At 37.7% G+C, this 23,846-nt stretch overlaps 1 protein-coding gene across 2 annotated transcripts in view; it reads right to left on the reverse strand.

Moving 5' to 3' along the window:
* The window catches only part of LOC131461161 (cAMP-specific 3',5'-cyclic phosphodiesterase 4B-like), a 57,486-nt gene that overhangs the window by 17,708 nt on the left and 15,932 nt on the right, over positions 1-23,846 (reverse strand). For both annotated transcript variants that reach the window (XM_058632209.1, XM_058632216.1), the window contains 4 exons: positions 20,175-20,360; positions 20,052-20,088; positions 19,231-19,301; positions 17,851-17,900 (listed from right to left, as the gene is read on the reverse strand). In XM_058632209.1, the coding sequence (XP_058488192.1) occupies positions 17,851-17,900; positions 19,231-19,301; positions 20,052-20,088; positions 20,175-20,360 (344 nt within the window). The remainder of the gene's footprint in view (positions 1-17,850; positions 17,901-19,230; positions 19,302-20,051; positions 20,089-20,174; positions 20,361-23,846) is intronic.

Here is a 23,846-nt window from a genome sequence, read left to right on the forward strand (position 1 = left end):
ATATGCTGCCCAGAGGACAACAGACCTCAGTGTGCAGACAGACCCCGTCTGCCTCCCTTCTTCCCCCATTTCCCTCCATCTCTCTCCCCCTATAGGGCCACAAACCGACCTCTGTGAGAACCATCAACTGCTCTAACGACCAGGGCTGGGCTCAAACACCCACAAACCCCCCCCCCCCCTCCACACCTCCATTCCCACCCAAGACACCTTCCACTCACATCCACCTCACACTACCTCTCTCTGTGCTCTCAACCAACCACCCAAAACCTGATTCTCTTGCTGTCTGGCGGAAGTTTGGTTTGCAGAACTGTTCTGTCTCATCTGTCACACCAAACTGATGATGAGGATTAAAAACATCCCTTAAAAGTAACATACGGGATGAATTTGTAACCATTTTTTTTTTTAGCAAATTCAGAGTCCCAAACATTTCAATGACAAAGGTAGCCTATTGTGAGTCTTATTGCCAAGCTGTTACCTTAACTTTTCTTTGGAAATAACATTAGCTAGGTTTAGACTTAAAATGTATTGCACATTTTTGAGGATTCTGCAAAGAATAAAATACCGATTTATGCATGTACTCATACACCGTTGTAAAGCACATATTTCTCTCAGATAAACAATGGGTGGCACAAAAGTCCTTGTCAACACAGAAGGATAACGAGGCAAAAACCTGATGACGTAAATAAAGAACGCCAGTAGCGGATGAGACATGGTGCAACTTCTTTGCTCCTTCCATCTCTTGAGACCTGAACATGCGCCGCAAGAACTGAGAAATAGGGCTGCGAGAAAAGAATGACGTCATTCTTTTCTCGCAGCCCTCGTTTGGGAGTTCTTGCAGCTTGTTGTTGACACATAATCTGGGCAAAACTTTTTTCTCGTGTGGTGTCTGACAACTATTGCGTGATTGGCCAGAAATTTGAAGTGGGCGTGGCAAAAGCAGAACTGTTGTCATTCCCTATGAGAACTTCCCAGGAGTTCTGCACTTGAGTTTCTCGTAAAGTATGAAATGTCCCAGCCGGAAATAACTTTGTTCTTTTTCTTTCCACCTCGAGAAAAAGAACACATTTCTCTAATACTCTGTATGTCTTTACTGAAGTAATATTTGCTTCTTTGCACAAAGAGGCGGAATGTTGTGTCCACACAAATCTCCTCTGGAAACACAGAAGTGGGATTGACACTTCACTCGTGTGACACACTAAACAGCCCCTTTTAGTTCTAGAATCTATTCACTATTCACAATCTATTCTAATCTAAATGTAGGGATGACTACATCGACACTTGTTATTAATTGTCATTACAAAGCCGTTCTGAAATAACAAGGTATTACTGTAATATTAACACCTTATTACCAATCTATTACCATTAATACTACCAGTTTATTACACTATTCTATTACTATACTATATTACTTCCTTATAACTTAAAAGTATTATCATACTATTACTGTACTATTGCCATTGTATTGCTGAGCTATAGCGTAACAACACCATGAAAAAAGTATAAGATAACTCAGTAAGCAGCATAGCATGTTTTAAAGATGTTTTTTTGGGAAATTAGTCTCAGACTTCTGGTCTTTTCTGCATTTTGTTTTAGAACAGGACAGTACAAGCATAACACAGCATAAGATAACAAAAAGCAAAGTACCAGTGCCAAAAAAGCACGTGGGTACATGCGTAAACGACTTAGTCACTTCAACCCACAAGGTTGCACATGTAAGGAGCTTTGCAGGGCTGACACCGGGCTGATGTTTGAAATGTTCATGATGAGGTTGACTTTAAGTCATGTTTATACATAACAAACAGAGAGAGAGAATAATGTGGCCATTTACAACAAAGAGTCAATAAAAAAGGCTCAAGTTACCACCGTCAGTTAAAGTGTAAACAGCGCCCGGCAAACTGCACGTACGTAAACACACACATTCCTCGTCTTGACCTCACCACATCGCGAAGGAGCGAGCGCACACTCCGACAGCGATACGTGCCTACAGTCAGTGCTGCGTTTGTTTGACTTTGCACTACATGTGGAGCTGAGACAGTCGAGTTGGGAGGCGTCGGTTAAATGAATCATCTTTGTATCACCCCCAACATACGTCAATCTGGTCAAACTGTTTTGGTGCAGAGAAGCAGAAAAATAGCATGCCATGAGGGAAACAGAGAGACAGACAGGGAGAGAGAGAAAGAAATACAGACAGACAGACAGAACTAAATAAAGACAGACAGAAAGAATGATAGAAATAAAGACAGACAGACAGAAAGATAGAAATAAAGACAGACAGACAGAAAGAAAGATAGAAATAAAGACAGACAGAAAAAAGGATAGAAATAAAGACAGACAGACAGAACTAAATAAAGACAGACAGAAAGAATGATAGAAATAAAGACAGACAGACAGAAAGATAGAAATAAAGACAGACAGACAGAAAGAAAGAGAAATAAAGACAGACAGAAAGAAAGATAGAAATAAAGACAGACAGAAAGAAAGATAGAAATAAAGAGACAGACAGAAAGAAAGAGAAATAAAGACAGACAGACAGAAAGAAAGATAAACATAAAGACAGACGGAAAGAACGAAAGATAGAAATAAAGACAGACAGAGAGACAGAAATAAAGACAGACACACAAAGAAATAAAGACAGACGGATATAAAAAAAGACAGGCAGAGAAATAAAGACAGACAGACAGAAAGACAGACAGAAATAAATAAAGACAACCAGAAAGAAAGAAAGACAGACAGACAGACAGGAAAGTTTTGAGAAAGAAACACAGAGGAGTTCTTTATCTCCAGGTCAGCTTTAAACACACGACACACCTTGTGGAAATAAATCCAGAGTTTAAATGCTTTGCATTTAATCTGTGACTTGTCTACTGCAAATATACAGTCATTCCTTTGTTGTTCTTTCAATAAATGATTAGGGATGAGCCGGTGTGACACACAGTATCAGCTTGATAGAATCACTCAGCCAGACGTCAGGGGGATAAAAAAATAAGTATCAGTAGAAATTTTATGTGGTGATGAAAATGATTTTCGTGGGGTATTGGAACTGGGTTTGTTTTGCAGACACTGAGCAAAACAACTGCCAGTTTGGTTGCACTTTAAGACCAAGATGTGTTATTGTTATAACGCAAACTTGTTTTAAACAATTTATTTGTCATTTGTATAACGTGTACAATCGTAAATGTATTTGGTGTAACGGAAAAACCCCCACAAGTATTTTGGATATTTTCTTTCATTTCTCCAGACATCATCAGAAAAATCAAACCTACTGTATGTACATGGAGTGTTAATATCTTAAGGGGTTGGATAAAGGAATTTTGTGGCTTTTCTTTCTTTCTATTGCAAGATAGGGCGTGTTTGGTGTTATCAGAGGTATGTGCTCTCAAAACACTTTTTTAGTTCTATATATTCTATGGATTTTATTTATTCACTCACACACACACACACACACACACATACACACACCTACAGCCTATATAATATTGTAGTTTATACAAGGACATTTTTTATCTATAAAGCAGTCCTTAAAGCAGACTTTTAACATTGGTGTGAATGGGAGCTTTGACCAGAACTCTAAACTATGACATTTTTGTAAAATTTTGGACAACATACATAACTATGAGATTTTTGTCTCTTTTTGGACGACATACAAAACTATGAGATTTTTGTCTATTTTTGAACGACATACTAAACTATGACATTTTGGTTACTTTTTGGGCAACATATTAAACTATGACATTTTGGTGACTTTTTGGATGACATACTAAAGTATGAAATTTTGGTCAAATTTTGCACAACACACTAAACTATTACATTTTGGTGAGATTTTAGAAAACATACTAAAAACTATGACATTTTTGTCACAATTTGGACGACATTCTAACCTGTGACTTTTTTGACTGATTTTGGACGACATACTAACCTATGACTTTTTTGACACATTTTGGACGACATACTAAACTATGACTTTTTTGACACATTTTGGACAACATACTAACCGATGACTTTTTGGTCACATTTTGGACGACATACTACACGATGACTTTTTTGACACATTTTGGACGACATACTATACTATGACTTTTTTGCGTGATTTTGGACGACATACTAACCTATGACTTTTTGGACATATTTTGGACGACATACTAACCTATGACTTTTTGGTCACATTTTGGACGACATACTATACTATGACTTTTTTGCGTGATTTTGGACGACATACTAACCTATGACTTTTTGGACATATTTTGGACGACATACTAAACTACGACTTTTTTGACTGATTTTGGACGACATACTATACTATGACTTTTTTGACTGATTTTGGACGACATACTAACCTATTACTTTTTTGACACGTTTTGGACGACATACTAAACTATGACTTTTTTGAGTGATTTTGGACGACATACTATACTACGACTTTTTTGACTGATTTTGGACGACATACTATACTATGACTTTTTTGACTGATTTTGGACGACATACTAACCTATGACTTTTTGACACATTTTGGACGACATACTGAACTATGAATTTTTTGACTGATTTTGGACGACATACTAACCTATGACTTTTTGGTCACATTTTGGACGACATACTATACTACGACTTTTTTTGACACATTTTGGACGACATACTAAACTATGACTTTTTTGACACATTTTGGACGACATACTAAACTATGACTTTTTTGAGTGATTTTGGACGACATACTAACCTATGACTTTTTGGTCACATTTTGGACGACATACTAACCTATGACTTTTTTGACACATTTTGGACGACATACTAACCTATGACTTTTTTGACACATTTTGGACAACATACTAAACTATGACTTTTTTGAGTGATTTTGGACGACATACTAACCTATGACTTTTTGGTCACATTTTGGACGACATACTAAACTATGACTTTTTTGAGTGATTTTGGACGACATACTAACCTATGACTTTTTGGTCACATTTTGGACGACATACTAACCTATGACTTTTTTGACACATTTTGGACGACATACTAACCTATGACTTTTTTGACACATTTTGGACAACATACTAAACTATGACTTTTTTGACTGATTTCAGACGACATACTAACCTACGACTTTTTTGAGGAATTTTGGACGACATACTATACTATGACTTTTTTGACTGATTTTGGACAACATACTAACCTATGACTTTTTGGCCACAGTTTGGACGAAACATTTTGTCAAAAATGTCACTTTAAAATATCTACGCACAAGATGGAACTCGAACCCACAATCTTTTGTTTAGCAGCCCAGTGCTTTACCCATTAGGCCACTTGGCTGATCATCATGGTTAAACAAACCTATGACTTCTTTGTCACATATTGGACGAAATACTAACCTTTGACTTTTTTGAGTGATTTTGGACGACATACTAACCTATGACTTTTTGGACACATTTTGGACGACATACTAACCTATGACTTTTTTGACTGATTTTGGACGACATACTAACCTATGACTTTTTGGTCACATTTTGGACGACATACTAAACTATGACTTTTTTGAGTGATTTTGGACGACATACTAACCTATGACTTTTCGGTCACATTTTGGACGACATACTATACTATGACTTTTTGGTCACATTTTGGACGACATACTAACCTATGAATTTTTTGACTGATTTTGGACGACATACTAACCTATGACTTTTCGGTCACATTTTGGGCGACATTAAACTATGACTTTTTTGACTGATTTTGGACGACATACTAACCTATGACTTTTTGGTCACAGTTTGGATGAAACATTTTGTCAAAAATGTCACTTTAAAATATCTACGCACAAGATGGAACTCGAACCCACAATCCTTTGTTTGAAAGCCCAGTGCTTTACCCATTAGGCCACTTGGCTGATCATCATGGTTAAACAAACCTATGACTTCTTTGTCACATATTGGACGAAATACTAACCTTTGACTTTTTTGAGTGATTTTGGACGACATACTAACCTATGACTTTTTGGTCACATTTTGGACGACATACTAACCTATGACTTATTTGACTGATTTTGGACGACATACTATACTATGACTTTTTGGTCACATTTTGGACGACATACTAACCTATGACTTTTCGGTCACATTTTGGGCGACATTAAACTATGACTTTTTTGACTGATTTTGGACGACATACTTAGCTATGACTCTTTTGTCAAAGTTTAGATGACACATTTTGTCAAAAATGTCACTTTAAAATATCTACGCACAAGATGGAACTCGAACCCACAATCCTTTGTTTAGCAGCCCAGTGCCTTACCCATTAGGCCACTCGGCTGATCATCATATATAAACAAACCTATGACTTTTTTGACACATTTTGGACGACATACTAACCTATGAATTTTTTGACTGATTTTGGACGACATACTAACCTATGACTTTTTGGTCACATTTTGGACGACTTACTAACCTATGACTTTTTGGTCACATTTTGGACGACATACTATACTATGACTTTTTGGTCACATTTTGGACGACATACTAACCTATGAATTTTTTGACTGATTTTGGACGACATACTAACCTATGACTTTTTGGTCACAGTTTGGATGAAACATTTTGTCAAAAATGTCACTTTAAAATATCTACGCACAAGATGGAACTCGAACCCACAATCCTTTGTTTAGCAGCCCAGTGCTTTATCCATTAGGCCACTTGGCTGATCATCATGGTTAAACAAACCTATGACTTCTTTGTCACATATTGGACGAAATACTAACCTTTGACTTTTTTGAGTGATTTTGGACGACATACTAACCTATGACTTTTTGGTCACATTTTGGACGACATACTAACCTATGACTTTTTGGTCACATTTTGGACGACATACTAACCTATGACTTTTTGGTCACATTTTGGACGACATACTACACTATGACTTTTTTGACACATTTTGGACAACATACTATACTATGACTTTTTTGAGTGATTTTGGACGACATACTAACCTATGACTTTTTGGTCACATTTTGGACGACATACTATACTATGACTTTTTGGACACATTTTGGACGACATACTAACCTATGACTTTTTGGTCACATTTTGGACGACATACTACACTATGACTTTTTTGACACATTTTGGACAACATACTATACTATGACTTTTTTGACACATTTTGGACAACATACTATACTATGACCTTTTGGACACATTTTGGACGACATACTAACCTATGACTTTTTGGTCACATTTTGGACGACATACTATACTATGACTTTTTTGACACATTTTGGACAACATACTATACTATGACTTTTTGGTCACATTTTGGACGACATACTATGACTTTTTGGACACATTTTGGACGACATACTAACCTATGAATTTTTTGACTGATTTTGGACGACATACTAACCTATGACTTTTTTGACACATTTTGGACGACATACTAACCTATGAATTTTTTGACTGATTTTGGACGACATACTAACCTATGACTTTTTGGTCACATTTTGGACGACATACTACACTATGACTTTTTTGACACATTTTGGACAACATACTATACTATGACTTTTTTGACACATTTTGGACAACATACTATACTATGACCTTTTGGACACATTTTGGACGACATACTAACCTATGACTTTTTGGTCACATTTTGGACGACATACTACACTATGACTTTTTTGAGTGATTTTGGACGACATACTAACCTATGACTTTTTGGTCACATTTTGGGCGACATTAAACTATGACTTTTTTGACTGATTTTAGACGACATACTAACCTATGACTTTTTTGACACATTTTGGACGACATACTAACCTATGAATTTTTGGTCACATTTTGGACGACATACTAACCTTTGACTTTTTTGAGTGATTTTGGACGACATACCAACCTATGACTTTTTGGTCACATTTTGGACGACATACTATACTATGACTTCTTTGTCACATATTGGACGAAATACTAACCTTTGACTTTTTTGAGTGATTTTGGACGACATACCAACCTATGACTTTTTGGTCACATTTTGGACGACATACTATACTATGACTTTTTGGTCACATTTTGGACGACATACTAACCTATGAATTTTTTGACTGATTTTGGACGACATACTAACCTATGACTTTTCGGTCACATTTTGGGCGACATTAGACTATGACTTTTTTGACTGATTTTGGACGACATACTAACCTATGACTTTTTGGTCACAGTTTGGATGAAACATTTTGTCAAAAATGTCACTTTAAAATATCTACGCACAAGATGGAACTCGAACCCACAATCCTTTGTTTAGCAGCCCAGTGCTTTATCCATTAGGCCACTTGGCTGATCATCATGGTTAAACAAACCTATGACTTCTTTGTCACATATTGGACGACATACCAACCTATGACTTTTTGGTCACATTTTGGACGACATACTAACCTATGACTTTTTGGTCACATTTTGGACGACATACTAAACTATGACTTTTTTGACTGATTTTGGACGACATACTATACTATGACTTTTTTGAGTGATTTTGGACGACATACTAACCTATGACTTTTTGGTCACATTTTGGACGACATACTATACTATGACTTTTTGGACACATTTTGGACGACATACTAACCTATGACTTTTTGGTCACATTTTGGACGACATACTACACTATGACTTTTTTGACACATTTTGGACAACATACTATACTATGACTTTTTTGACACATTTTGGACAACATACTATACTATGACCTTTTGGACACATTTTGGACGACATACTAACCTATGACTTTTTGGTCACATTTTGGACGACATACTATACTATGACTTTTTTGACACATTTTGGACAACATACTATACTATGACTTTTTGGTCACATTTTGGACGACATACTATACTATGACTTTTTGGACACATTTTGGACGACATACTAACCTATGAATTTTTTGACTGATTTTGGACGACATACTAACCTATGACTTTTTTGACACATTTTGGACGACATACTAACCTATGAATTTTTTGACTGATTTTGGACGACATACTAACCTATGACTTTTTGGTCACATTTTGGACGACATACTACACTATGACTTTTTTGACACATTTTGGACAACATACTATACTATGACTTTTTTGACACATTTTGGACAACATACTATACTATGACCTTTTGGACACATTTTGGACGACATACTAACCTATGACTTTTTGGTCACATTTTGGACGACATACTACACTATGACTTTTTTGAGTGATTTTGGACGACATACTAACCTATGACTTTTTGGTCACATTTTGGGCGACATTAAACTATGACTTTTTTGACTGATTTTAGACGACATACTAACCTATGACTTTTTTGACACATTTTGGACGACATACTAACCTATGAATTTTTGGTCACATTTTGGACGACATACTAACCTTTGACTTTTTTGAGTGATTTTGGACGACATACCAACCTATGACTTTTTGGTCACATTTTGGACGACATACTATACTATGACTTCTTTGTCACATATTGGACGAAATACTAACCTTTGACTTTTTTGAGTGATTTTGGACGACATACCAACCTATGACTTTTTGGTCACATTTTGGACGACATACTATACTATGACTTTTTGGTCACATTTTGGACGACATACTAACCTATGAATTTTTTGACTGATTTTGGACGACATACTAACCTATGACTTTTCGGTCACATTTTGGGCGACATTAAACTATGACTTTTTTGACTGATTTTGGACGACATACTAACCTATGACTTTTTGGTCACAGTTTGGATGAAACATTTTGTCAAAAATGTCACTTTAAAATATCTACGCACAAGATGGAACTCGAACCCACAATCCTTTGTTTAGCAGCCCAGTGCTTTATCCATTAGGCCACTTGGCTGATCATCATGGTTAAACAAACCTATGACTTCTTTGTCACATATTGGACGAAATATTAACCTTTGACTTTTTTGAGTGATTTTGGACGACATACTAACCTATGACTTTTTGGTCACATTTTGGACGACATACTAACCTATGACTTTTTGGTCACATTTTGGACGACATACTAAACTATGACTTTTTTGACTGATTTTGGACGACATACTATACTATGACTTTTTGGTCACATTTTGGACGACATACTATACTATGACTTTTTTGAGTGATTTTGGACGACATACTAACCTATGACTTTTTGGTCACATTTTGGACGACATACTATACTATGACTTTTTGGACACATTTTGGACGACATACTAACCTATGAATTTTTTGACTGATTTTGGACGACATACTAACCTATGACTTTTTTGACACATTTTGGACGACATACTAACCTATGAATTTTTTGACTAATTTTGGACGACATACTAACCTATGACTTTTTGGTCACATTTTGGACGACATACTACACTATGACTTTTTTGACACATTTTGGACAACATACTATACTATGACTTTTTTGACACATTTTGGACAACATACTATACTATGACTTTTTTGAGTGATTTTGGACGACATACTAACCTATGACTTTTTGGTCACATTTTGGGCGACATTAAACTATGACTTTTTTGACTGATTTTAGACGACATACTAACCTATGACTTTTTTGACACATTTTGGACGACATACTAACCTATGAATTTTTGGTCACATTTTGGACGACATACTAACCTTTGACTTTTTTGAGTGATTTTGGACGACATACCAACCTATGACTTTTTGGTCACATTTTGGACGACATACTATACTATGACTTCTTTGTCACGTATTGGACGAAATACTAACCTTTGACTTTTTTGAGTGATTTTGGACGACATACCAACCTATGACTTTTTGGTCACATTTTGGACGACATACTAACCTATGAATTTTTTGACTGATTTTGGACGACATACTAACCTATGACTTTTCGGTCACATTTTGGGCGACATTAAACTATGACTTTTTTGACTGATTTTGGACGACATACTAACCTATGACTTTTTGGTCACAGTTTGGATGAAACATTTTGTCAATAATGTCACTTTAAAATATCTACGCACAAGATGGAACTCGAACCCACAATCCTATGTTTAGCAGCCCAGTGCTTTACCCATTAGGCCACTTGGCTGATCATCATGGTTAAACAAACCTATGACTTCTTTGTCATATATTGGACGAAATACTAACCTTTGACTTTTTTGACTGATTTTGGACGACATACTATACTATGACTTTTTTGACACATTTTGGACGACATGCTATACTATGACTTTTTTGACACATTTTGGACGACATACTAAACTATGACTTTTTTGAGTGATTTTGGACGACATACTAACCTATGACTTTTTGGTCACATTTTGGACGACATACTAACCTATGACTTTTTTGACACATTTTGGACGACATACTAACCTATGACTTTTTGGTCACATTTTGGACGACATACTATACTATGACTTTTTTGAGAAATTTTGGACGACATACTATACTACGACTTTTTTGACTGACTTTGGACGACATACTAACCTATGACTTTTTTGACACATTTTGGACGACATACTAAACTATGACTTTTTGAGTGATTTTGGACGACATACTAACCTATGACTTTTTGGTCACATTTTGGACGACATACTATACTATGACTTTTTTGAGTGATTTTGGACGACATACTAACCTATGACTTTTTGGTCACATTTTGGACGACATAATAAACTATGACTTTTTTGAGTGATTTTGGACGACATACTAACCTATGACTTTTTGGTCACATTTTGGACGACATACTAAACTATGACTTTTTTGAGTGATTTTGGACGACATACTATACTATGACTTTTTGGTCACATTTTGGACGACATACTACACTATGACTTTTTGGTCACATTTTGGACGACATACTATACTATGACTTTTTTGACTGATTTTGGACGACATACTAACCTATGACTTTTTGGCCACAGTTTGGACGAAACATTTTGTCAAAAATGTCACTTTAAAATATCTACGCACAAGATGGAACTCGAACCCACAATCCTTTGTTTAGCAGCCCAGTGCTTTACCCATTAGGCCACTTGGCTGATCGTCATGGTTAAACAAACCTATGACTTCTTTGTCACATATTGGACGAAATACTAACCTTTGACTTTTTTGAGTGATTTTGGACGACATACTAACCTATGACTTTTTGGTCACATTTTGGACGACATACTAACCTATGACTTTTTTGACTGATTTTGGACGACATACTAACCTATGACTTTTTGGTCACATTTTGGACGACATACTATACTATGACTTTTTTGAGTGATTTTGGACGACATACTAACCTATGACTTTTTGGTCACATTTTGGACGACATACTATACTATGACTTTTTGGTCACATTTTGGACGACATACTAACCTTTGACTTTTTTGACTGATTTTGGACGACATACTATACTATGACTTTTTTGACACATTTTGGACGACATACTATACCATGACTTTTTTGAGTGATTTTGGACGACATACTAACCTATGACTTTTTGGTCACATTTTGGACGACATACTACGCTATGACTTTTTTGACACATTTTGGACGACATACTAACCTATGACTTTTTTGACACATTTTGGACGACATACTAAACTATGACTTTTTTGAGTCATTTTGGACGACATACTATACTATGACTTTTTTGACTGATTTTGGATGACATACTAAACTATGATTTTTTTGACACATTTTGGACGACATACTAAACTATGACTTTTTTGAGTGATTTTGGACGACATACTAACCTATGACTTTTTGGTCACATTTTGGACGACATACTAACCTATGACTTTTTTGACACATTTTGGACGACATACTAACCTATGACTTTTTGGACACATTTTGGACGACATACTAAACTATGACTTTTTTGAGTGATTTTGGACGACATACTAAGCTATGACCCTTTTGTCACAGTTTGGATGACACATTTTGTAAAAAATGCACCTTAAAATATCTACGCACAAGATGGAACTCAAACCCACAATCCTTTGTTTAGCAGCCCAGTGCCTTACCCATTAGGCCACTCGGCTGATCATCATGGTTAAACAAACCTATGACTTCTTTGTCACATATTGGACGAAATACTAACCTTTGACTATTTTTGACTGATTTTGGACGACATACTAACCTATGACTTTTGGACACATTTTGGACAACATACTAACCTGTGACTTTTTTGACATATTTTGGACGACATACTAACCTATGACTTTTTTGACACATTTTGGAAGACATACTATACTATGACTTTTTGGTCATATTTTGGACGACATACTATACTATGACTTTTTTGACTGATTTTGGACGACATACTATACTATGACATTTTTGTCAAATTCTTTGACAACATACTAAACTGACATATTGTTGACGTTTTGGACGACATACGACATTTTACACGTGTAGAATAACAAGAGATGCTTGCGCTGCAATGCATTTTAGTCAGCTTTGCAGCAGCAGGCACTAATAATGCATTGCATGCATGCAGGTTTGTTGCTGAATCAACCAGGGTTTGGTAGCTCTCTTAAAAATTGTGAGGTTTGCAGGTGATTTCAAATGATCAGAGTTCCAAGGCTTTTCCTTTTCCTTTTACAGAAAAAGGGCACTAGGTACGAAAACTGTAAGAGCCCCATGCACAAGGATGACACACCTCATGTTATCCGGAAAATCCTCAGCAGAAGATGAATAAAAATGTGTCAGAGTGAAAAAAAAAACATCGCTACTTCCTTCTGGTTTCCTTCTTGCAATGAACAAGTTACAGTAACAGGATGTATTATTTTGATACCACAATAAAAAAAAAGGTGAAAATATGAGGCACTATAACGCGGTGTCACTTTTTAAAGATGTTAACAGCAGGAGTTTGTGAGGTGGTGCACATTTACAGCACGTCCAACCCCCGAAACTACACTATCACTCTTTGTCTTTTATCCAAAACAGCCTTCAGTGTTGATAATGGCTCTTCATAGTTTATAACTGTGGCTTTATCTCCTCACCTGTCAAAACAAAACAGTTAAACACACACATTCTGACACACACCTTATTGTGGCCTGTATGACAGCTTCTACACAATGCACCATGGAGCTGTGCTGGCATGGGCCAGCCTGAGGGATGGGCCGCATCGAGATTTATGACTGTGCTGACGTCAATGACATAATTCAAATACTTAACCAGGCTGCACGCTTCCAGCCCTGCAGAGTCTCACCTCTGGCTGCAGGCCTGGAAAACCTGACATGGATTCCTGCCGTGGAGCAGGGTAACTGCTGTTAGACTGGAGCGGAGCGGACTGCTGAGACTGAAAACGACAAGCCAATTTTGTTCTGGCCATCTGTATGTGGCCAGCTATCTGACTATGTATGCATCCATTTGTTTCCTCTGCGCTGTTAATGTGAGGGATTAAACTTCATTAGGCAATGATATATATGAAAGTCTATTGCATTGAATTTATCCAAAAACTTTATTTAACTTCACACTTTGTTGTTTAACCACTCAGCTGATACTAGCACTGTAATATATCCCTTCTCGTTTCTACAGTAATAACCATGTGATAACTTGATAATAACATTAGAAAATGCATGTGTATTTATCATTTTTTAATTCACAAAAATATGCAATTTTGTTTGCAATGCAAACCACTTTGCGTGTATATACACACACACACACACACACACACACACACACACACACACGTACATAATTACCACTGTGAAGTTGTAATTAGTCTACAGTTTGACCTAATTAGGAAGGAGGACTATTTGCCATCAAATTGCAGATTACCAGTAACTAGCACATGGTTTACTTCCTCCCTGTGCTGTCAGGAAAACTTCCTTTGAATTAGGTTATTCTGCATTACTGCTCTTTCAGGGCATGTTCACAAAATGAAACCATAGCTGGATGAGTAATGCTTATTGTGTCGCGCTCCACACCTTGAGCATATTACGCACAAAGTCACATGTCTGTTAATTCCCAATGCTGAGGCTGTGTGTATGGGGATGGGCTCATGAAGAAAGGCAGATTGCTTCTTTTTTTTTTTTTACCATAAAAGGTGACAATAAGTTCATGACGAAGAAGATCTACATGTTTTGAACTGATAAAAACACACAGCGTCTTTGTCATGAAACTCCACCACAGTGGTGCTTTTTCAAAATGAAGATGAGCCAAACAATGACAACTGACAAGGACGCACGTCAACAGGAACACATTGCAACGAGAGGCAAAACGATATGTAGCTACCTTACTGTATAACATGGTTGCACACAATACTGAATGCGTTTATTGAAATTATAATAAATTGATTCACTCGTCATTTACACTTCAATTTACACGGTTGATACGTCTTTGTTTCACCAGGTGAACTCAAGTGTTATGAACCCATGCATTTTCATTGTCATTGTGTACTTATCATGTATGAACAAGTGGCAAGCAGTCATAATGTCACCCATAAGAATATGAACTCCCATTTTGAAGCCCCCGAGATTCACAAATTTGCCTGCTTATCACACCAAACTTATTCCAAACGTCGAACTTCATCCTCCATAATGATCTTAAAGTTTGTTTTATTTTGAAAAACAAATATATTTTTGTTCCCGCTTCCCGTCCACACTTAGTTTAACAAAAATCACCACCTTTGAATCTCAATCAAAAAAAAAGCAAACAACATAATCTTTAGAGGTGGCACATACATTTTCTTTTGGATTTTTATAAATTATAGAGCAAATGAGGCAGTTTCCTATGTCCTATGACCCAACAGCTCAACTCGGCATCAGTGCTGCCTTAAACATTCATTTGTGGGTGTCATGTAAACATTAATTCCTCAAGACCAGTCAAAGGAAACATTAATGGTCAGAAGGTGATCAGGTTTCACATCCTCTCTGGGTCAAATGACTAACCACATACCCTGGCGACCCTGCCATCTGACAATATTCAGCTAATGCTGCCGATAACCGTCACAGATTATTTACCAGCCCTTGAAGGTTAAGGACGTGATAATCAAGTATTTTCTTCAAATTAATCAAGCGCAATGTCTTGCAAAGCCTATAATCTGAATCACTCAGGGAAGAGTGCGTCCTTTGTTAACTGCCTGACTCACAGGACTGCGTGTGATGGGCCAAGAGTGTTTGCGAAGCGTAAACTGCAAACTCACATGAGGAAATCTGCAATCCCCTCACGTTACTGGAGTAAGATGTTTAACAGTGTAAACAGTCTGAATTGACGCATTTGCTGAGCTGATTGTTTCAGTATTCCCCCGACACGTTCTGCTTCTTGTGCACTTTCCACCCAGTAACTGCAGTCATGCTACTGGCTTTTTTGTGTTTATTTCATCCAGGATTTTTTTCCTGCTTCTCCCACATCACTTCTTATTAAAGGTTCAGAAACTGTGACGTCTGTCTCCGACCTTTGGCACGTATTCTTATTTTCCTTTCTTACTCCCTGCGGGGAGTTGGTAAATCTTTTACTCTTTCTTGAACGCTGACCACCTCTCTTGATCATTTCAGACGTGTTTCAGTCTCTTTCACTTCTCTTCTTCAAATGTGTTTTTTTCTTTCTTTTTTTTTAAAGATTCACAGAGATCCCTCCTTGCCAGCTATGTTGAGCTCATGCCCAGACAGACGCAGGTACTGTAGCGTTTCCACCAGTGGGAATAAAAGTGCCTCACTGCAAAACAGAGATGCAAAACAGGAAAAATCTGGTCTCCCCTTTCCTGACGAAAATGAGACAGAAAGAAGCACAAACGAGGATATGACGGCATCTGTGCGTGTGTGATACTGTTAATTGTCATATGAACAATGTGAAGCTCACCATTATATAGTGGCAGGTGTACTCTTATGTTCTTTGTACGTATGTCTGGGATGGCGGCGGCGCTTTGTGATGGGACACAGTTTAAACGCTGTCTCAAGTTTCACCGAAATTTCCAGATAATTAAGACAGAAGCTGCTGCGTTTCTTTTCCTCAATTTATCTTCCACAAACGTCATGAGTGACTGTACTTGTGGCATGGTTTCACTCATCAGTGATCATTTGGTTCAGGTCAAGGTTTGTGAGAACTGTGGAGGAGGAGGAGGAAAGACAATAAGAGACTCACACTTGACTTGTATTTTTTCCTGCTGCGGGACACTCCCCTGCTGATAGGAAGTGGAGTGCAACCATGTGCAGGCTGTGCTGACGTAAATCAGGCTTGAAGAACCAGAGCGGCAGGAACTAATATCACCACCTCCCTCCTTCCCTTCTTTCATTTATCCAATCCCTCCTTTTACCTGATCTCAGTCCAGACCATTGAATCTTATAAGTGTTTCCCGCATCATTAAATTAGATTAGAGTTCATATTTGCATGTGTAACTAACGAGCCATCAAGTTAACATCTAGATAATTTACATCGACATTTTCATAGGAAATGACGGATCTGCAAAAGGTTTCTCTGGAACAAATATTTGCACAACTTTTCATACATTAAATGTGCATGATGAGTGCAAAACCACACTCTTTCATTTGCAGCACAAGTGCTGCTCGAGTAACTCTCTGTATGCCGCTGTGAGTGTGAGAAAAAAGTTCTTTAGATTTTTATCTCGGATATCTCGTTTAGTGCGTAAAAGCTGCACGTACTGGGATTAACACAATGGAAGAATACTGTCAGTGGTGTATTTATAGTTGGGTCGATCACTATCTTTTATCTTGGCCTTTGACCTCTTAGCAACCATAATAGAAAAGGAGCTGCCTACGTGCAGAGAAAGCACACATGCGCATAACAGTTGAGCAGTTTCCCAGAATCTCTGCCTCTGGTGAGGGTGTAATTATCTTGTCGTGCAGAGTACAGTACTAAGAGACTTTAGAGTACACTCACCTGATAGACAGACTTTGGTGACAGAGGGCTGATATGCAGCAGGAGACCTCCTGCAGTCAAAGAAAAACAAACTATTAAAACTATTGTTATTGAAACTGAGATGTTAATGTGTAGCAGATGGCTGTATAATAATAAAATCTCTTTTTACAATGTGATTTAGTTTTAGCAACAGTCACTGCTGCAACAATAATAAACAGATAGAAAGAACTAAATCTAGATCTATTGACAACATCAATTCTCTTCCTCACAGCTTTTTGTCTCAGGGCTGCAGGTAACAGTGACTTTCATGATAAATACATTTTTCAGTTTCAACTTGATGAATCGCTTTGTTGTTTTGGTGCACAGACGGTCATACAATTGCGAATAAAAGAAAAAAACAAACCCAAACCTCAAAATACCTTCCTCAAATTTCAAATAAACAATCAATGGTTGCAGTCTTAATCTTTTCCTAATTTACTTTTGGCTCAGTGGCCCTCATCCAGCAGACCTGAGGCAAGTGCATCTGCAGTAGTGACCATGACCAGAGGGAAGTGTCACACAGACAAAGTGACACAAAGGTTGTTTTCAACTAAAATGCCATTGTGCTTCTGCTGCAGAACACATTTACAATTTTTAAAACACACCCCTCCCTAGAGGATTCTGTCTGTACTTTAAAGAGAAAGATTCGGTCTAGTACTGGAAAGGTTTTTGATGAACTGGCGCCCCCAAGTGAGGAATATAAGCATCTTGCGTTGTACATTCTGAATGTAGATTTCCAATATCATCCATCCCTTTTCTACCACAGGAGGGTCACAGGGGTGCTGTGCCAATCTTAGCTGACATAGAGCGATACACCCTGGACAGTTGGCCAGTCCATCGTAGGGTCACATATAGAGACAAACAACCATTCACTCTCACACTTTAGAGTGTCCAACAAGCCCTATATATAGGAAGCCATGCAGAAAGAACCTTGTTCCAACCGGGGGTTCGAACCAGGGTCTTCTAGCTGCAAAGGTAAGAGTGCTAACCACTACACCAGTGTTTCTTGAACTTCTTCAGACCAAGGACCACTTAACCCATAAAAAAAAAAAACACTCACGGACCACCTAACTCAAAATAGCCCCAAAACAACATGCCAACTTCAACAGTTCACAAATTACAACCTCCTAAAATGAACTAGTTGATTTGATATTGAAAACAACACAGTTTGAGAAACACTGACATCTTACATTTTAAACCGTGATACGTTACTTGCTTTTCACCTCGGGGACCACTAGGGGTCGCTCACGGACCATCAATATCATATTTTATTTCCATAAATAATGCTCCCGGTGTAGTACCTCATAATTCACAAACATAATACATACATGCTATAGTTGTGATACACGTGATATGACTCACTTATGAGATGCACATTGCACATTTGTCAAGGTGGTGAAGTTGTTCCTTACGGTCCGAAGGCTTGCTAGAACCTACAACAAAATAAAGAAAAGACAATGCAAAGATGGAAATGATAAGGAATCTATAACTTTGTAATATTTTTTTTAATATTTTATCTAATACTTTGTATAATATTACTAACGATCCATTCTTACTGCATGGTAATGCAGGGGATTATTGCAAAAAGATTTACAGGATATTTTACAATTACAAACAAGCTGTGTTCTTGGTTCAATGGTTCTTGTTGCTTCCACCTAAGTTAACGCAAATAAATAAACCCAAGCTGCTGTGTTCAGTAGAATGTTAAATGTGAATCTAAAACAGTGTCCATTACAAAGAAAGAACATTATATTTTCAATATATATTTAAAAAAATTGCACATTTCAGATTATATTTGTTGTCTCAATCGAAAGATCTGCTTTATAATGGATGTTATTAAGTGTTTTTGAGAGTCGAAGTCTGTGTGAAGCGAATAAAGTCTTTTATTTTGTAATAGTGGCTGGAACTGGAACACAACACGCTTTCTGCTTTTCCAAACCCAGCCTAAACCTGATGCAAATACAATTAATATTAGAACACGCAGTCTCCGTAACACTGCCCCTGAGATGCAGTTGTTTCCATGGTGATTGTTTAGGAGGGTCAGCCTCCAAAATCTACTCATACTCATCTACTCAAAACACACCACTGATAAACAGCCTGTGCGCTGCCCACTACTGGCCACCAGGGGTCAGAAAAGAATTGATAGAACTTCACAAAACAATACTTCAAATGTCTTTGTTTACCTGAGCAAAGGGAGTCACAATCAAGTCCTCTCCGTGCCTGAGGTGGAGTGTGATGAAAGCAAAGACTGACGGTTACACACAAACAAACGTACCATCTACAGAGCCGTGTGGTAAATAACTCACAGTTCTCCAACAATAGATGAGTTGCGTGACAGGGACTTCGGTGACAGATCGTAGTCGCTGTCAGAGCGGTAAAGGAAGGACTCTCTGCGCTGAGTATGGGGGTGTAGGGCCAGACCTGAACCCGGTGAAGCCTGTGGGTCTGACGGACTACAGCACAGCAATTGTGGACCATTGTCCACTTCGAAGCTGGGGGAGAGACAAACCAGAAGAATCAGAAGTGCAGTGGGAAGACGAGTCCACTTATTGTTGCTTTTGTTATGACTTTGCAGGAACACATTTGTAATAGTTTATGAATTCAAACAAAATGATTTTACCATTTGAAACATCACCATTACACTGACATGTGCAACACATCCAGAGACATGACAGAGAAGGATGTTAAACCTTACAGTGAATATGAATCCATTCATCCATATCCAAGAAGCAAACATACTGTTAATATGAAATAAAAAAAAAATGTAAAAAAAAAAAAATAAAGTTTCAAGATATTGATTTTGAAATGTTAGATAATTATTTTAATGATTAAGTTTTGCTCTGAGTAAAATTTGGACAGAATACAACAAACACTTATTAGCAGAGATATAGTTACTGAATAATGACTGGTGAGTGGGCGAGGGTTGGCTTTCAGGACTGCATAAATAATCGAAATTGCATTATGATTAAGTGCAATATCAAATCTAAAAAAGACTGCAATTATCTGATAACGATATTATGTGCTAAATCCAGCCCTTCAGATTAGAAAACAAGTATTTTGTTTGGCTTGAGGCTTTAGCAGAAAAGTGCTTTTCAGTCTGCCGTGTCTCTGCTCTGCTCATGACAGCTTCAGCCATCCGTCATTTATATGAAATTAAAATATGAAACTAAAATAAGAACATGCAGGAAAAAGCCCGTTAAGGTTTGATCCACAAACAAGTAAACACGATGACAACATCTCAAACGAAACCACCACAGATGCTCAGGTCAGGCAGCTATAATCTGTGTGTCACCGTGGATGGAGTGGGTGAAGCAGGAAAGGACAAGCTGTCATGTAGCCAGATGGATCAGAGTGTAGAGGTGAAAGGTCAAAGAATAAATGGTGTGCAGAATTCACTGATTGCATAGAACGTTCAAATAAAACATCTTAGATCAATCATTACATTTTTAATCAGTTAAATATCTTAGTGACGTCCTGGTAACGTTGTCAAATCCACTCAACCAATTCCTCTTTAATCTATTGTGTAATGGAATTCCCAAAACTCTCTTTGCCCCAAATTCAACCCCTGCATCTGCAATGTCTGCTACATGTGGGATTAATGAGGCACATATCCATCTGAGACGCACTTTGTTTCCCACCTCCGCCACAGAGACGCTCAGATTAGTGGAAATTCTACAAACTGTGTACATGTCGTCATCCACGCTGTGCTCTGCGTCATCCAAATCTCAACTTCACACAACATTAACACTGACTTCCTTTACATGTCGCAATCGAATCTCTTAATCTCTTAAAAAAACACATTTATGGTAATGACACATAATATCTTTCAATCTGGATAAATTCACACGGCATTAGTCTGGTACAACAGATTAAATTTGAACTCTTTTGGAAAAGATAATCAGATTATATAATAGTCACCTGGGAGCCGAGAGGTGGGCTCTTCTAACTACTTCCTCGCTGAAATCAAAGTGCCCAGCTCTGCACCTAGGGGTTCTCCGTAACATTCTGCTGTCCCGTCCACCTCCTTCCTCGTAATTGAGCAACAAAACCCAGTGCTGTCATGGCTCGCTCATTCATAGACAAACAAACGCTGCGCCCAGTCAGAAGCCACATGCTGAGGACCAGTGGGCTTGGCAGACGCTAACAGGCCGATGTGGGATAGAGCACATGGAAGTGTCTTGCAGTCACCCCGTTTATCTGACTGCCTGTCCCTTTTTCCCTCAGCAGAAGATTAGTCAGAGCACTCCTCATTCAACCCGCCTCCTCTGATCCCACAGGAAAGCGTATACCCTTGAGTTTACAGTAACAAAAGAGGACGTTCAGGTAGAAAAATCTAAAAAAATGTGTGTTTATTCCAATGAAAATCTATTGTGGACATTTCAAAACTCATCCGTGTTCGGACTGTGCAGAGCCCCCTTTCACCTGGACTCTGGTTCTCAGGTCACGTCATATCTACATGCGACCACATTAATAAATAAGTCTCCTTTTGATTAGAGAGACTTCAGATTTTGTCAGCCATAATCTGAGCTCCCATTTTAAGAGGTAGTCAGTGCCATTTTCAGGTTTTGTAACCTTAACTTCACAGATGTCACCTGTAACCAGGCTCCTATTGGACAACACCAGCTGTCAATCACACCGGTGTCCACTCATATGTGCCGTACTTTATCGTCTATCGACTAAATTGACATATTCACCCAGCAATTGAGACCATTTTTTTCTTTTATCAAGTGAGTGGCAGGCTCAGTTTCCCATAGACTTCCATTCAATTCTTTTTTTTATATATATGTGGACAATGGCAGTGGTTCCCAAACTTCTTTCCCTTGAAGGCCCCCTTGATTTTATCCAACAATAACCAGGCCCCTACTGCTCTTGTTTTTATATATGCTTTATAAATAAATAATATTGCATAAATGTATATGCAAAAATAAACCGTGCATATGGATAAAAAGTGTCCTGTGCTGCAATAAAAATCAAAACCAAGGTAACTCTTGAGATATTGCCTTATATTTTCTTTTGATACCGGTGAATCTTTGGTACTTACGTTTCTCAGACAGGTGTTGCTAATAAAACAGCTTAATAAATTTAAAGCTTGCTTTAATTTGGGTGATACTGAGTTCTGATTATCCAATAGAGTGTGTGATTGGGATTTTCTAAATTTATTAAGCACAAATATTATTTTAATAACCTCACAACCTCAGAGCAGACAAAGGGTGGGGGCCTTTGGATACCTTAAAGGGTATTACTCTAGTCTATGTGTCATGCTCACAGATAACATTTTTTTATTATGTGTTATTTCAAAAGTTAATGTAACCCTTTGTCAGAGTTTATAAATTATACGTCCACATCAGAGGATTGAATTTACATTACAGCTATCTGACACAAGGCTGGAAGCAAAACAGAGAGAAGGACTGGATTACATTCAGCATACTGAGAACAAGCAGAGCTTTCCATTATCGGAGTAAAAACAGAGGAAGACACTGCCTTCATAACCAAAAAAAGCCTGATATTCAAATAAATATTAAAGACGAAACAAAACACCGTCGCAAAGAAACTAGAAAATGAATTAATAATCAGGATGTCTTCTGTGGCGTCTTAAGCACAATTCTGCCTCTGCTCATTTTGTGCTTTTGGGCCATCACCTCCTGCACCTTTCAACAGATAAAGAAAAGTTCCACTGTAACGTGCATGTGCCTTCGTCCAGTCTCTTGAAATACAGCACGTATGATGCATGTTCATCGACAGCATCCGTCTGTTCAACCCTGTGGATTCTCAGAAGGTTTTCTCGCAATTTCTTATATCTTCTTTCTTCATTATACGGTGGGTTAACGAACTGAGCACAGCCCTCTGAGACGACTATATACAGTATGACCTTGACTGGACATGAGTTAAGATAGAGAAGTGTGGACCACGGCCCCTTAGTGGGCCAAGACGGTACTGCAGGTGGGCAGTAAATAAATGTGTTTGTTTTTGATTTTCAG

Source organism: Solea solea, chromosome 1 (genome assembly GCF_958295425.1).
Source record: "Solea solea chromosome 1, fSolSol10.1, whole genome shotgun sequence".
NCBI lineage: Eukaryota > Metazoa > Chordata > Actinopteri > Pleuronectiformes > Soleidae > Solea > Solea solea.